General features: G+C 45.7%; 1 protein-coding gene across 1 annotated transcript; it reads right to left on the reverse strand.

Moving 5' to 3' along the window:
* Positions 1-302: 302 nt before the first annotated feature.
* On the reverse strand, positions 303-9285 carry LOC103183536 (cathepsin L1-like). Its single transcript, NM_001292740.1, is given in 8 exon segments — positions 303-713; positions 1771-1876; positions 2588-2753; positions 3790-4014; positions 4581-4739; positions 5399-5521; positions 6288-6429; positions 9123-9285. Coding segments are annotated over 7 exon segments (1011 nt in total). The 5' UTR covers positions 6420-6429; positions 9123-9285; the 3' UTR covers positions 303-613.
* Between the last annotated feature and the right edge of the window lie 5665 nt (positions 9286-14950).

Below are 14950 nucleotides of genomic sequence, written 5' to 3' on the forward strand. Positions count from 1 at the left end.
CATAGGTGTCTCTTCAATTCCCTCTAATTAATTAATTGGCACATTGAATGCTTCATTCATGCTGCTTATCTGGGTTGTGATTCCCTGTGGATCCCTGCTCCTCACACACACCCACACATACACACACCCAGCCCCCAACCCCCCCCCAAGCCCAGAGCTGGTCAAGTCACACCCAAGATCTATGAACATCTTGCACTGTCCATCCCTGCCCACCCCATCAACACCAACGCTGATTCATCTCAAAGCTTTTGGGCTGTCCCTAAGGTTTTGCCCCCAAAAGTTACTAAAGTTACATTAAATATACTTTGGACAATTTTAATGCACATATAATATCAGCCATCAAAGTGATATTCAACATCAAATTTCAGAACAGATTCATCTGAATATTCCAGTGGATAATCTGGCCTGACAGCAACAACACAATTTCTTGCTGTCAGGCCCCAAATTTCCTGGCAAATGAAGACCTTGAGTCAACAGGTTCAATTGGTCTCCTATATAATCAACACACAATCACACCGCTGTAAATGGAAACATGTATAACATTATAAAGTGGAATTTTGTTGGAGGGTCTTATCCTCGGCCCCTCCTGTCTGCACGCCTGGAAGCCTTGCCCTTACACCAAGGGGTAGGTGGGGTAGCTGGCAATTCCGCAGTGGTTATTCTTGTCTTTAGGCATCCAGATGTAGCCTTTGTTGCCCCATCTGGATCCAAAACTGAGTGGAAGGAAAAAGATTTATAATTGTAATTAACATTTGGGCAAACGGATCTCTCTCCCACAACATACAACAACAAATTACAGGTGTAATTCACGTCGGGAGTACAGGACGTTCCAAGGTAGGGATTTGCACCCAAGCTGGAGGTTGGGATCGGAGAGCAGGGAGCGTAGGCACAGGAGGATCACCAATGTTGCAGTTGAAGAGAAGGATCTTGAGACGGGCCTTCAAGGAGGCGCAGCAAAGGAACTGTAGGATGGATACTATGATATATAATATAAATGGATATATCATATATGTCAGGAGGAGTCTCAGCTCTTTACAACGCTGGCTGGGAATCTAAGCTCGGGTTAGTGGGGTGGGAGTGGGGACTGAAAAGGGGGGGGGACAAAAGAGATCCAAAGGTCATCTTAAGGCCATAAGAGGTAAGGTTTAAGGTTGGCTTTAAAAGTGGAGAGAGTGGGAGTCAGTTGGACCGGTTGAGATGCAGAGCAGGCAGTGGGGACAGAATGGGCGAGGTAGATCAGGCGGGGTACATGAAGCAGAGATGAACAGATTGGGACATCATTTAATGATTAATGTCTTAGCGCATTAGAGCTGCTTTATGTTGGAATCAGAAAATTTTAGATACAGTTGTAACATCAGACCCAACACTCGGCTTCTGGTCTTAGTCAGAGAACCTCCGAGCGGGGGTCACAGGGGAATCCACTGTCACATGCAATGATCATTTCCCCAACAGGCAGAACAAACTCATGATTCTACCTGTTGGATCTCCCTATTGGGGAGATGTTGGTAGGTTCAGGAGAACAAAAGAGATGGATTTTGATGATGGGGTCCAAGACTGTCCTGACAAACGTTATAGCACTGAGTCCAGTAAACTAGGGAAGGTCACAGGTGCAATCTCTGATCTGGGACTGAGTTGTTAGATCTCAGCTGGGGTCGAAATGACAGCACAAGATCTGGCCTGCACCCCCCCTTAGGGAATGGTCGTGCCACCAATTGGAAAAATTAATGGTTGTGGAATCACAGCTTGTAACCATCCTCACAAGCACCATACCTGTTTTTAACAATCCAGTAGTTGTTTCCACCTTGACTGTTATAGCCCACCACCAACACGGCATGGTTGATATTGTAACTTTGACAACGTGGCTCCTGGTAAATGCCTGCAAGGAGGAATGTAGTAAAGTAAATCAGCTCGCAAATAGTGGATGTGGTCAGCGTGCACCAACCAGAACAAGGCTTTGTGTCTGTGATTGCACACGCATGCTCAGTCACCGACTGTGCCTTTACAGGGAAAGGATAGAGAGGATATGTCAACAACAACAACTTGCACCCTTCACTCGGGGCAGAGACTCGGAGAGCTCAGCAGTGATGGGGCCTGACGCTCAGCTGGAGAGCGGGAGGAGGTGATCGTAAGCTCGGTCAAAGAGGAAGATCTTCAGTCGTGATCTAAAAGAGGGGAAGGAGGGGGCAAGGCGGAGGGATTGGATAAGAGAGTTCCAAAGCTTCGGGGCGGAGTCAGAGGTCAATACAGAAAGAGTGGAATGCAACTATGAGTCTCTTTCACTCTTCCACACTGACCAGCACAGGTCAGGTGTTTGAGAGTCGCTCTCACTAACAGCCACTTGATACAGCACCTTATCACGTCGTTGAGACGTCTCCAAGCGCTTCACAGAATATCTTGTAAAATGGATTGACTGTATATTTTATGAGCAAAACACGGCAGCCAAGTGCACATAACAGTGTCCCACAAACAGTCGTGTGAGTTTCCACATACGCACAGAATAGGTCTCAACAGCTCGGATTCTGGGTTTAATTCATCACAGGAACTGCTTCCTTCTTGAATTTCTACTGAACTAATAGTGGTTACTTACCGGATTTGTAGAATTGGAAAGAAATGTGCTTGGCATCAATGGCAACCGATATCGGCCCAATCGTGGCCACAGTTTCAGCCAATGCCATTTCGTCATACTGCTCGCTATACCTGTAACCATGGCAAGTGGTTGCATTATGCCTGGGATCGTAATTACATGGGTGTTCCTAGGGCAGGAAGGAAAATTGTCATTAGATGAGACATAAAACAGCCCAGAAGAAACCTGAATCTAATAGATGTCTTATCATAATAATCCTTACATTTGATATAGCGCCTTTTACATTGCGAGGACCTCCCAAAATAATTTGCGGAATTTAATAATGTAATAATAATCCTTGCATTTGATATAGTGCCTTGTCACGTCATTGAGACATCTCAAAGCGGTTCATAGAATATAGTGTAAAGTGAAATGACTGTATATCTTGTGGGCGAAACTCAGCAACCAATTGCATACAGCAGTATCCCACAAACGATATCGAATGCAACTATTATTGTTATTATTATGAATATATGGAGAGAGGCTAGGGAAGGGTGGAGGATAAACCAGCCTGGACTAATTGGGCCAAATAACCTGTTTTGATGCTATAGATTCTACGTAATTCTATGTAAAATTGGCTGCTGTGTTTTCCTATAAATACACAGTCACTACAATTATCTGAAGCACTTTCAGACGCTTATGACATTATTAATACTAAGCAAGCAATATTAATTATTGTAATACTTCACTATGCCTGTGCTCATTTTAAACACAAGGATCCACTAAAATGGTCTTTCAAAAAGATCTGAGTTGACCATTTTTGTAGGAACAGGAGTAGGCCATTCAGCCCTTCGAGCCCGTTCCGACATTTCATTAGATCACGGCTGATCTGTACCTCAACTAATCCTTTCAATTCCAATTTCCCGCTTTCTCCACATATCCCGTGATACCCTGACCAACGAAAAATCTATCAACCTCACTCTCAAAGGTGTGGATGGATCCAGCATCCATGGCCTTTTGGGGGAAGAGAATTCCAGATTTCTACCGCCCCTTTAGAGTAAAAAAATGCTTCCTTATTTCGCTCTTAAATGGCCTGGTTCTAATTTTAAGACTATGCCCCCTTGAATGCTCGAACACGATCTGAGGCACTGCCCCGCGTGAGGGACACAATTAAACCCAAGCTGCTGCTGCTGCTGCTGCTGTTGTTGTTGTTGAATGAAACTTACCTTTGCAGTGTATGGATAGGAAGCCTCTGTGTCAATCCCATTGTTTTGCTGTATGTAGGTGAAGGCGCGATCCATCATCCCCCCATTGCATCCATGGTTGCCCTGTTTCTGGGAGCAGTCGACCAGGTTCTGCTCGCTCAGTGGGATCAGTTTTCCCGTCTTCTTGAAGGTCTGTCCCTCTAACGCACCGGTGGAGCTGAACGCCCAGCACGAGCCACAAGCACCCTGGAACACAAATGTACCTTATGTCAAGAACAGTATGGAGTATCATAAATCGGCCCACCATTCAGCCGCTCTGCCCCCACCCTTCGGAACTCCATCCCACTGTCCTGTTGCCTGGTTCCCTCCCTTGCCTCCATCAAGGACCATCTCAAGACCCTCCTCTTCGAGAAAGCTGTCTGCCACCCTCCTACCTCTACCCTCCCTGCCCTCCACCTCTCCTGAGCCCTAGCCCCAGCTCGGATCCAACTCCATGACTGTCCAGCGCCTCGGGATGTCCTCCCAACGTGAAAGCCGTGGTATAAATGTAATTTGTTGTTGTTGTTGTTATCAGTTCGATTTGTACATTTAATATGACTTATGCAAAGTATGCGTTTCGTCGAACGTGCATAGAATATAAACTCTTGGGCAGACGTAGATTTATACAGATCAAATTGATGCAAGTTCTACTGTACTGGGGGGAGGGGAAAAGGAGGACCGATTTTTCACGAAATGAGTAAAGAGAGAAAAATTGCCAGAATTACTATAGGAATTGAAAGCTTCCACGTGTATCAGTCAGTTGTCATTTTTACCTGGTTCTTCACTGGAGTGACGTAACCCTTATCGCGCCAGTCTACGCTCCCTGGAAGTTTGAGGGACTTGGGTCTCGTTGATACATCCTTTGTGCTGGTTAAGTGTTCCGTATCAGGCTGTTGGAATCCGTTCATCAGTTGATGGAACTCCTCAGTTGTCTGAAATAGTTTGCGATCGACATTTAACACAGTTTAACCAACAAGGAAAAATTAATAGATTGTTTTAAGCGCTCTGAGACATTACCCTGGGTGGAGGGCGCTATGTAAGTGCAAGTTGTTGTTGTAATATATTGAAAACAAAGGATCCAAAGAGCCATGATACCCTTGGGGTTAATAAGCACTTCAACAAAAAATAATAATAATAATTTCATCCTCAATCGACGACTGTTTACAGGACCCTGCTGTGCGCAATTGGCTGTCATGTTTCGCACACCAAATACACAGTCAATTCACTTTAGAGATGTCTCGACCACGTGAAAAGGCGCTATATCAAAATGCAAGTATTATTATTATATTATTATTATTATTATTGATTCAGTTAACATGGCATTTCAGAGTGCACAGATTTGGGCAGGTTGTTGAATTCACTCATAACTTTGAAGCACGTTTTCTGCGGTTCTCAAAAAGAATTTGCAGAAAATCGGCTTCAAAATTGAACCGAAGAATGCAACAAATTCTCGATGCTCTGAAGTGTTACCAGCGACCAGTGAAGAGCTCTGACCCTCACTTCATTTCCAATCAGTCGTGTTCTGTGAAGCGCTGCCAGACATTTCTCTCGCGCATACGGTGTTGTATAAAGGCAAGTTACACCCGCTCACCATGTCACCAAACTGATTCATTGCCAGATCGAACGAGTGCTTTCCCATCGAGTAACCCAGGTTGTGAAGCTGGATTGTTTTGAGGTTTTTCTCCCACACAGCCCTCCTGTAGCTGTCTTCCTTCTGAAAAGCAAAGCAAAAAGGGTCTTACAGTGACCCGGACGCTCCCTCTGCTCAGTGGGCTCTGGTTTGTTCCATGTCCCCTGTCCAGCCCCATTATCGGCATTCGGGCCTTCATCATCTCTGCCCGAACCCTTTGGAACTCCATCCCACAGTCCATTCGCCTCGCCCATTCCTTTACCTCCTCCCCTTTGACCACTCCTTCGGTCACCCTCCTACCCCTACTCTCCTTGCCCTCCACCCATCCTGATCCCAACCCCCAGCTTGAGTCCAAATCCTTGAATGTCCACCACCTTGGGACATCCCCTCCCGCTGTGAAATGTAATTTGTGGTTGTTGTTGTCGTGCAATCATCATTCCCTCCACCACCTCCTTTTGTTCTTTTCACTCCATACAACTCAGGCCTGATCCAAGTCCCTGGTTCCCTCCGCTCCATCAACAGTGGGTGAGCTTTCAGACATTCGGGAACTCTCTCCCTAAATCCCTCCACCTTGCTTTCTCCCTCCCTCTCTCCCTCCCTCCTTCTCTGCTTTCAAATCCTTGTGCTCTTTGACTGCAACTTCTGCCACCTCCGACCTCCCATATCAACCATCCTGTTTGGACTACCATTCTGTCTCTGTGAAACACTGAGATATTCTCCTACAGGAAAGCACTGTGTCAGTTCGAGACCTTTGGAGAGGGTAAAATGGGAATGTTCACACTGTAACACAGAAGACTTTGTTCAGCCTGATGTCGGAAATGACTGTGATCCCTTTGTTTCAGCCACTTACCTGCATGTACTCTCTCCCATGATACGATTTCCAGTTCAGCCAGGGCTCGCTGAGCAATGGGTCAAACATCTGTGCAAAAGCCAGAGCGAGAAAAGACAGCAAGACGTAACCCCTGACCAGAGAAGTCTCCATCGCAAATTACCTAACGGAATAAAAACAATGCCGTCAAAGTCAATCAATCAAAATTTAAAGGGATCAGTGAACAAGAACTATTCCCTTCACTCACCTGTGTACATGTGTGTTGCTCATTCACCTGTGTATTTGTGTGACACTGCACTCACCCATGTACTTGTGTGATACTGTCTCACCTGTGTATTATTCCTCTCACCTGCGTGACAAGCAGTGATTTGTATTGGACTATCTTTGACCTGAACTTTCACCAAATTGATCTGCTTTTCTCACCAGACAGATGTGACTCTAAGATCTCCCGCACACCAGTACTGACAGCAACAACTTAGCAACTCTCTTGCTGCGTCTTTCTGACAAAGAAACCCGATAACGAAGACTGATGGGTCAGCAATTTCAAGTTGGAACTGAATAATAATGATCCTCGCAATTTGATACAACGCCTTTCACGTCAGGAGGACGTCTCAAAGCGCTTCACAGGATTGACTGTAAAGGGAAGCGACGAGAAATTTAGACACAGGGGTAGAATTGTGCAGATTCTTTAAAATTTGGGACTGGCTGGATCACAGTGGTCTTTTTTGCTCTTATCAAAGACTTAGCAAAACCAAAACACTCTTATTTAGTGATCTGGGTATGGTAAAGGTACTGTGCAATTATCCCATTCCTCTAGTTTGTATCAGCGCTACTGTGGTAACAATTCTCAACTGCGTACCACTTTATTACCCAAAGGCTTCCTTCTGCATCACAACTTAATCAGCCTGGCTTAAGCTAAGGCTGATAGTGCTTTCGCCTGTTTCAGATGATTTTATGGAACTTAATTGTGGATTCAAGTTCCATACGCCACATGCTTCTGTTTATCCAGCAGTAAATAGGAACCCAGTTGTTAGTTGATGGGCGGATCACTTTCCGGGGGTAAAAATCCCTCCAAAAATAAATAATGTGGTCACTCAATTCACGACTGTTTGTGGGACTGTTGGGATTTCCGATCCCGAGAGTTTGAAATATGACCCGACCATCCGAGGTGGTGCAATAATTATTTTATTAAAAGACAGTGAGCTTAACAGTGTGTAAAGAAGAGTAAGTAACAAAAGTGGAAGAAGATTCCTTTGCTGTCGTCACGTGCTTGCCCTGGTTTCGCTGCCCAGTTCCCTTGCTCGCCCTCCTGCCAGCTGGGACTAACTGACTTCTTTCTTACCCTTCGCTAATTATACCCTTTTCTGGACTCTTGCCAGATACCTTCTTCCCTCTCACAACTCGTCCTGCACATACTCATCCTAATCAATCATTGCCCTGACCGGTGTTGATAAGGTGAGTCTCCATTGTCTTGTTGATATTGATGTTATTCGGGACTGGCCTTGGGACCTCCTTTGAGCAGTTTATCCTTCTTAATTAGGAAGTCCCCCCTCCTTATCTTCCGAGGCCTGGCACAGGACGCTGTCTTGCGCAACTGACTGTTGCGTTTCACCCATAAAATATCCAGTCAATTCACTTTACAGTATATTCTGTGAAGCACTTTGAGTCGTCTCAATGATGTGATAAGGCACTATTATCAAATGCAAGGATTATTATTATATCAAGCACCTGCCCACACAGTTCATCATGTGACCAGAAAATGTAAGGTAATTTACATTTACAGATAATAGAATCCTTCAGCACAGAATGAGGCCATTCGGCCCATCGTACCTGCTCTTTAAATCCAACTACAACAACAACAACCACATTTGTATCGCGCCTTTCAAAACAAGTCTCACTCTCCCGTTCCTTCCCCAAAGCCTTGCAATTTTTTTTCATTTACAAGAACCTATCCAATGCCCTTTAGAAAGTTATTATTTATCTATTTATCTTATTATTTATCTATTATTATCTACTTCCTCCACCCTTTCAGGCAGTGCATTCTAGATCGTAACAAGTCGCTGCGTAAAAAGAAATCTCCTCGTCTCGCCTCTGGTTCTTTTGTTTGCCAATTATCTGGAATCTGTGCCCACCTGGAGGAAAGTTTCTCCTTATTTAGTCGACCAAAAATCCTCAGAATTTTTAACAACTCGATTAAATCTCCCTTGAAGGAGAACAATCTTAATTCTGCAAAGAAAATAAGAAGCAAGATAGACATCCAACAGGCAGCGTGTGAGGACGTTGTGTGTGTGTGTGTGTGTTTGAAGAGGACGAATTACAGTATTTCTGCAGATAAAAGAGTTTGCAAAGATGGTGTCAATTTCGAAGTGAAACCAAACATTCTTCAAGACACTGAAACTTCTGGAAATCACCAGCCTAAGAATGTTTCTGTTTCACTTGAAATTCGACCTTTATTTACAGTAATTGACCTCCCCCCAATGAACTACCCTTAGCATTTCTGTATCGATCAGGAAGTACTGTATATAAAGTATTCAATGTGATAGTTTCTCAACGTGCAGCTGAGGCGTGGGATTTAGTCAGTGCCGGGGAGAGACAAGCGATCTCCAAACCCTCTGGGGTAAAAGTCTCTCCCATTCTCCGTTTCGCCTTTAACTTTGAGCAAAAGTTTAGCAAAATTTTGAAAACTTTTTTTTGCTCTGTACCTCGGCGTGAGAGCAGGAAGGAACATGGGGACATGTTTGCCTCACCTAATGATTTACACCGTTAATTCTTTCTTTTTAACTTACGCCAAATTCTTTCATCTCTGAGCCCTGAGAATCAAATAGGAGGGTTTTTTTTTCACATGTTATTCCTTACCTTTCTCAGCTTCTTCTCTCCTGGATGAACAAGAGCCACCAAAAAAAACCCCTAGTCTGAAGCTATCGGGAAATGGTACGGATCTTATTTAATCAGGCTCCACCCAGTGACATTACTTCATGTGACCTGTTCAGATTTTTTTGCTTAGATATGAAAAACACATTACTTCCTCTTTCGACTTGAATTCCGCTTTTTGCAACTGCTTTGTACAGTACAATACAGCAGTGTATTGACAGATCTCCCAATTTGTAACTTCCTGCTTTGTGATTATTTGTTAATTCATCATCATCATAATAATAATAATAATCCTTGCATTTGATATATCACGTCTTCGAGACGTCTCAAAGCGATGCACGGAATACACTGTAAAGCGAATCGACTGTGTATTTTATTGCATTTTAAGTTTATTATCCAGTGACGGAAACACGGCAACCATTTGCATCCAGCAAGCAAGGTGTTCGGCCACAAAGCCATTCTATCCATAGTGTTGACTAAGGCACCAGGAGAAACTACTCTTCGAATAGTGTCGTGAGATGTTTACCAGGCAGCCGGGTCCTTGGATTAAACACCTCCCAAAAGACAGCAACCCCCCACCCACACCTCCACCCCCACTGCAGTGTTAGAGTGATAGCAGAGATGGAACTTTATCCAGACATGGAGCTTGGACCCACAATCTTCTGATCCAGAGGCAAAATTGTGGACCAACTGAGCCCAAAGCATGATACAGCCAAGTTTGTTCAGGCAACACTGACGCCCTCTGTAACTCAAGTAATATTAATAATCCTTGCATTTGATACAGCGCCTTATCACATCTTCGAGACGTCTCAAAGCGCTTCACAGAATATACCGTAATGTGAATTGACTGTATATTTTGTGGGCAAAACAAGATCTTGACCATTCTTTTCCTGTGTCGTGTTCTCGTTCTCATTTCTCAGCTATAATGACAGAAGTGAAACTCTCCATCTTAAGAAATTCAATCATATGATGGATCATTGTGACAACTTCTGTTTCTCGTGTGGTCAATTGCTCAAAGAGAACCTTTTTGACTCACAAATCAGTTTGAATGGGAAAACCTCATCACATTCTTCCTCCCACTGTCCCCACATGATATAGTTGGTAAAGTAACAGTTTTATGAGACACCTGGGTTCAATTCCAGGCAGGGCAAAACCTTGGGCAAGTTTCCTTCCTCCACACACCTAATAATAATCCCTTCAAACCCAAAAAAAAAAAAAAATTGGTCATTTTCAATCCACGACTGTTTGTGGGACACTGCTGTGCGTAATCGGCTGCTGCGTTTTGCCCACAAATATGCTGTCAATTCACTTTACAGTCTATTCTGTGAAGCGCTTTGAGACGTCGAGAAGACGTGAAAAGCACTATATCAAATGCAAGGATTATTATTATTATTATTATTGGTAAAGTATGAAAGAGATGTGATGTTAAAATTAAATGTTCCTATGTTCCTTACAATAATCCTTGCATTTGACATAATACCTTATCATGTCATTGAGACATCTCAAAGCACAAGATTTTACTGTGAAGTGTAGTTGTAGGCAAATGCAGTAGCCAATTTGTAGACAGCAACGTTCATGTTTTTATTTGGGCGATTGTTGGACAGGACACCAAGATAAACTCCTTTCTCTTTTCCAATAGTGCCGTGGGTTGTTTAATGTCTAAATGTTTAATGTTCACCTGGAAAGGCAGTCAGGACTTCAGTTTAACATCTCATCCAAAACATTGCACATCCGACAATGCAACACACCACCAGCACAGCATTGGAGGGTCAGGATGCACTCTGTGAGCTCAAAGCCCCGACGTGAGGCTTGAACCTACAGCCTTCTAATTCAGAGACGAGAGTTCTACCAACTGAGGTCTGTTTGATAAAAATTTCTCCTGGTGTCCTGGACAACAGCCCGCCCCCCAAATAAAATTCACTTTGTGGCTGTTTGTGGGACTTTGCTGTACACAAATTGGTTGCTGTGTTCACATAGACACTTTGAGCTCAAAAGGGCCAATATGGGGTTATAACAAACTGAGCCAAGGACCATAACAAAAACAGATGGTCAGAGCTTAATAGGTGCAGGGGCACCGATGTTACCATGTGAGTCTCAGATGTGCTCACAATAGCTCGTGTGTCTGTTCCTTTCTTTAGAAACAGATCCACAAATTAAATAAATATGGAAATGAAATATCACTTCCTCATCATAGCCAATTTGGATAGTTTTTGCGTGCTCCTCCAAAATAAAAATTGATTGTTCGCTTCATGACTGTTTCTTGGAAACTGTTCGGCCTCGGCCCCACCTTTCTTCCCCATCATCAGGTCGCGCCTGAAGACCTTCCTCTTCGACCGCGCCTACGGTCACCTCCACCTCTCCCCGGCTCAGGGTCGTGCTCCACCACCATCAAGCGCTCTGGGTCTCTATCCTGCGCGAGGAGGCGTTGTATAAATGCAAATTGTTGCTGTTGTGTGCAAATTGGCTGTGTACAGAATACACAGCCGCTACATTATGCATGACATCCCCTGAAGTGCTTTGAGATGTCCTCCTGATCTATGCTAAATCAAATGCAAGGATTACTTTTAGTGGTCAGCGTGGAACACAACCTGTTAAAGGGGGAAGTTGAACGAGATCTAGGGTTGGTCAGTTGACTCATCGCTCACGCTGTCAAAAAATTATGAGTCAGCAATAAGCAGCGCAAACAGGACGCTGAGCAAATGTTTCCAAATCAGTTGATTTCAGGTCTGATTCAAGTTGGATAATGCAATCTGCCTACAGTGGTTTGGTCAGGCCTTACGTGCAGTACTGCGCATAAGTCTGGTCGCTATGATGCAAGGAGGCAATGCAACCCAACCAGTAACTGGGTCACCTCTCATCCGTCACGTTAGTGTCACAAGCACTCCGGGGCACGACCCCACAATGTCCTGTAGCTCAGTGGTTAGAACACTCGCTTTGCAAGTGAGAGACCTGAGTTCAATTCCAGGCAGAGGGCGAAACCTTGGGCAAGTTTCCTTACTCCACACAGAGCCTAATAATAATCCCTCCAAAACCAAAAACAATAATAAATTGGTCACTTTCAATCCATGACTGTTTGTGGGACACTGCTCTGCGCAATTGGCTGCCGCGTTCGCCCACAAATATATAGCTCAAAGTCCCAACACGGGAGCCCACAATCTCCTAACACAGCGGTGTGATTGCTACCAACTGAGTCAGACAGACAGACAAAATAAGACACAATTTTAAATGCAATCGGCTGCAATTCTCTTTATTTAAATAAAACTTGTAGCGAATCAATCTGTGAAAGATTTCGCAACCCGGGGCGCTGCCTTACATTGGAGCCAAGCCAGGCCAGGCCAAGCCAGGCCAAGCCAGGCCAGGCCAAGCCAAGCCAAGCCAGGCCAAGCCATGCCAAGCTATGCCAGGCCAGGCCAGGCCAGGCTAAGCTAAGCCAGGCCAAGCCAAGCCAAGCCAACCCAAGCCAGACCAGGCCAGGCCAGGCCAAGCCAAGCCAGACCAGGCCAGGCCAGGCCCACAACTGCTGAACACAAGTCCTTTTTTTTGCTGGAATCGCAGTGCTGTGTCGGTGGGGAGAAGTGAAGTAACTCTCAGGCACTCGCGGTGCCATTAACAGGCGCTGCCCAGCAGGGGGCGGGGGGGGGGGGGGCAAACAGCTGCTGATTCCTACTGCGGGTTTGCGCAGAAGTGGGGGGGGGAGTGGGGGGGGATAGAGAGAGAATAAAAAAAGAGTTGTATTGTTTTATGAATGGGTGAGGACAGTGTGTGAGTGAGGGAGTGAATGAGCGGATACTTTGTTGCCGTGTGACGGCGCGCGGTGTTGGGCGGCGCATACAATGTATCCGTGTGGGTTCCTTTGTGACGTGGGAAAAAGACCTGCGATGGCCGGGAATGGAACCCGAGAGCTCTGCTCTCCACTATACCACCATCGCTCAGCCACACTCACAGCTGCACACACTGGGACAGGAACTCCCCCCCACCCCCATCCTGTGTGTGGGTGTGGGGGGGGGGGGGGGAGGGGGTTAGTGGGATAGGGAGGGGGGGTTAGTGGGAGGGGGAGGGGGTTGAGGGGGAGGGGGGGTGAGTGGGAGGGGGAGCGGGGGTTAGTGGAATGCAGAGGGGGGTTAGTGGGATGGGGAGAGGGGTTAGTGGGATAGGGGGGGTTAGTGGGATGGGGAGGGGGGTTAGTGGGATAGGGGGGGGTTAGTGGGATGGGGAGGGGGGGTTAGTGGGATAGGGAGGGGGGTTAGTGGGAGGGGGAGCGGGGGTTAGTGGAATGCAGAGGGGGGGTTAGTGGGATAGGGAGGGGGGTTAGTGGGATAGGGGGGGGTTAGTGGGATGGGGAGGGGGGGTTAGTGGGATAGGGGGGATTAGTGGGATGGGGAGGGGGTGTTATTGGGATGGGGGGGTAGTGGGATGGGGAGAGGGCGTTAGTGGGATAGGGGGGGGTTAGTGGGATGGGGGGGGTAGTGGGATGGGGAGAGGGCGTTAGTGGGATAGGGGGGGGTTAATGGGATAGGGAGGGGCATTAGTGGGATGGAGAGGGGGGTTATTGGGATGGGGGGGGTAGTGGGATGGGGGGGTGGGGGGAGTTTGCTCTCCACCCCCACAATAACAACTTGCTTACTCCCTGGCTCTCAAACCTCCGCAAAACACACGGTCACTACACTTGTATACCCGTACATATCCCGCGGCGACGTGATGAGGTCACTGTGTCGAACGCCGGGAATCAAACACCAACACAAATACAAAGGCGTTGTGTCAAACCCAGAGATTATTATTATTATTATTATTATTATTATTATTACACGTCCTAACATTTTTAAATCCCGGAGAATGGTCCTCAAATTCAGTCTCGGTTTGGAAGCCATTTTGATCTAAAAAAAAAGAAATGCGGAAAACCTGGTTTTCCGAAACCGGAGCGGGGATTAAGAATTGTGATCCGGCTTCACCCGGTTTAAATTTTAAGGCAAAAATGGCTCAAACTGGCTCAGGAATAGGTGGAATTTGGGGCTTTAAATGAGCAAACCATACACCTTCCTACTCCCCCCCCATATCATCGTACTTAAATAAATAAATATTTAAATAATTATTTAAATAGGGGGTAATAATCTTTTCAAAAAAAATAATTTGGTCGCTTTAATCCACGACTGTTTTTGGGGACACTGCTGTGCGCAATTGGCTGCCGCGTTTCGCCCACGAATATACAGTCATTACATTTACAGTATATTCTGTGAAGCGCTTTGAGACGTCTCAATGACGTGATAAGGCGCTATATCACATGGAAGGATTATTATTATTATATTATTTCACAGTCTCTAGGGGCTGTTGCTGCCTCCTGGTCTCGGCACATTTTAGAGGTGCTTTTGATGAGATGGTCTAACCGGTGAGGACTGGTTGGTCCCAGCGCTTTGGGAAGTCCTCCTCACGTGAAAGGCGCTACGCAAACGTAATTTTGCGTCGTATTCTCCCGCGTACATCACAGGGGAACGCTTTTACTGTCCTGGAAAAGGAGGACTCTCGCTCGCTCTGTTTGGGGTTTAAATCTTGACGGAAGAGGGGAATTCTAGAGGAGGAATGGCTCACAGTAGAAAGTTTCCAAATTTCTCAGTTAGAAAATAATATCTCAGGAGACGAGACACGACATGTCAAGCGACTGCCAAGATGGTGGAAGGCGAACTGGATGGATCTTGGCCTTTCTTTCGTCCAGCAAATTCTTGTGTGTTTATGTATGGCATTTGTATGGCACTGATGAGTGGGTGGGACATACTTTTTTTGGTCAGCCAGATGTCCTGAGACAGGAGGAAACTCATCAC

Source organism: Callorhinchus milii, unplaced genomic scaffold (genome assembly GCF_018977255.1).
Source record: "Callorhinchus milii isolate IMCB2004 unplaced genomic scaffold, IMCB_Cmil_1.0 Scaffold21, whole genome shotgun sequence".
Lineage (NCBI taxonomy): Eukaryota > Metazoa > Chordata > Chondrichthyes > Chimaeriformes > Callorhinchidae > Callorhinchus > Callorhinchus milii.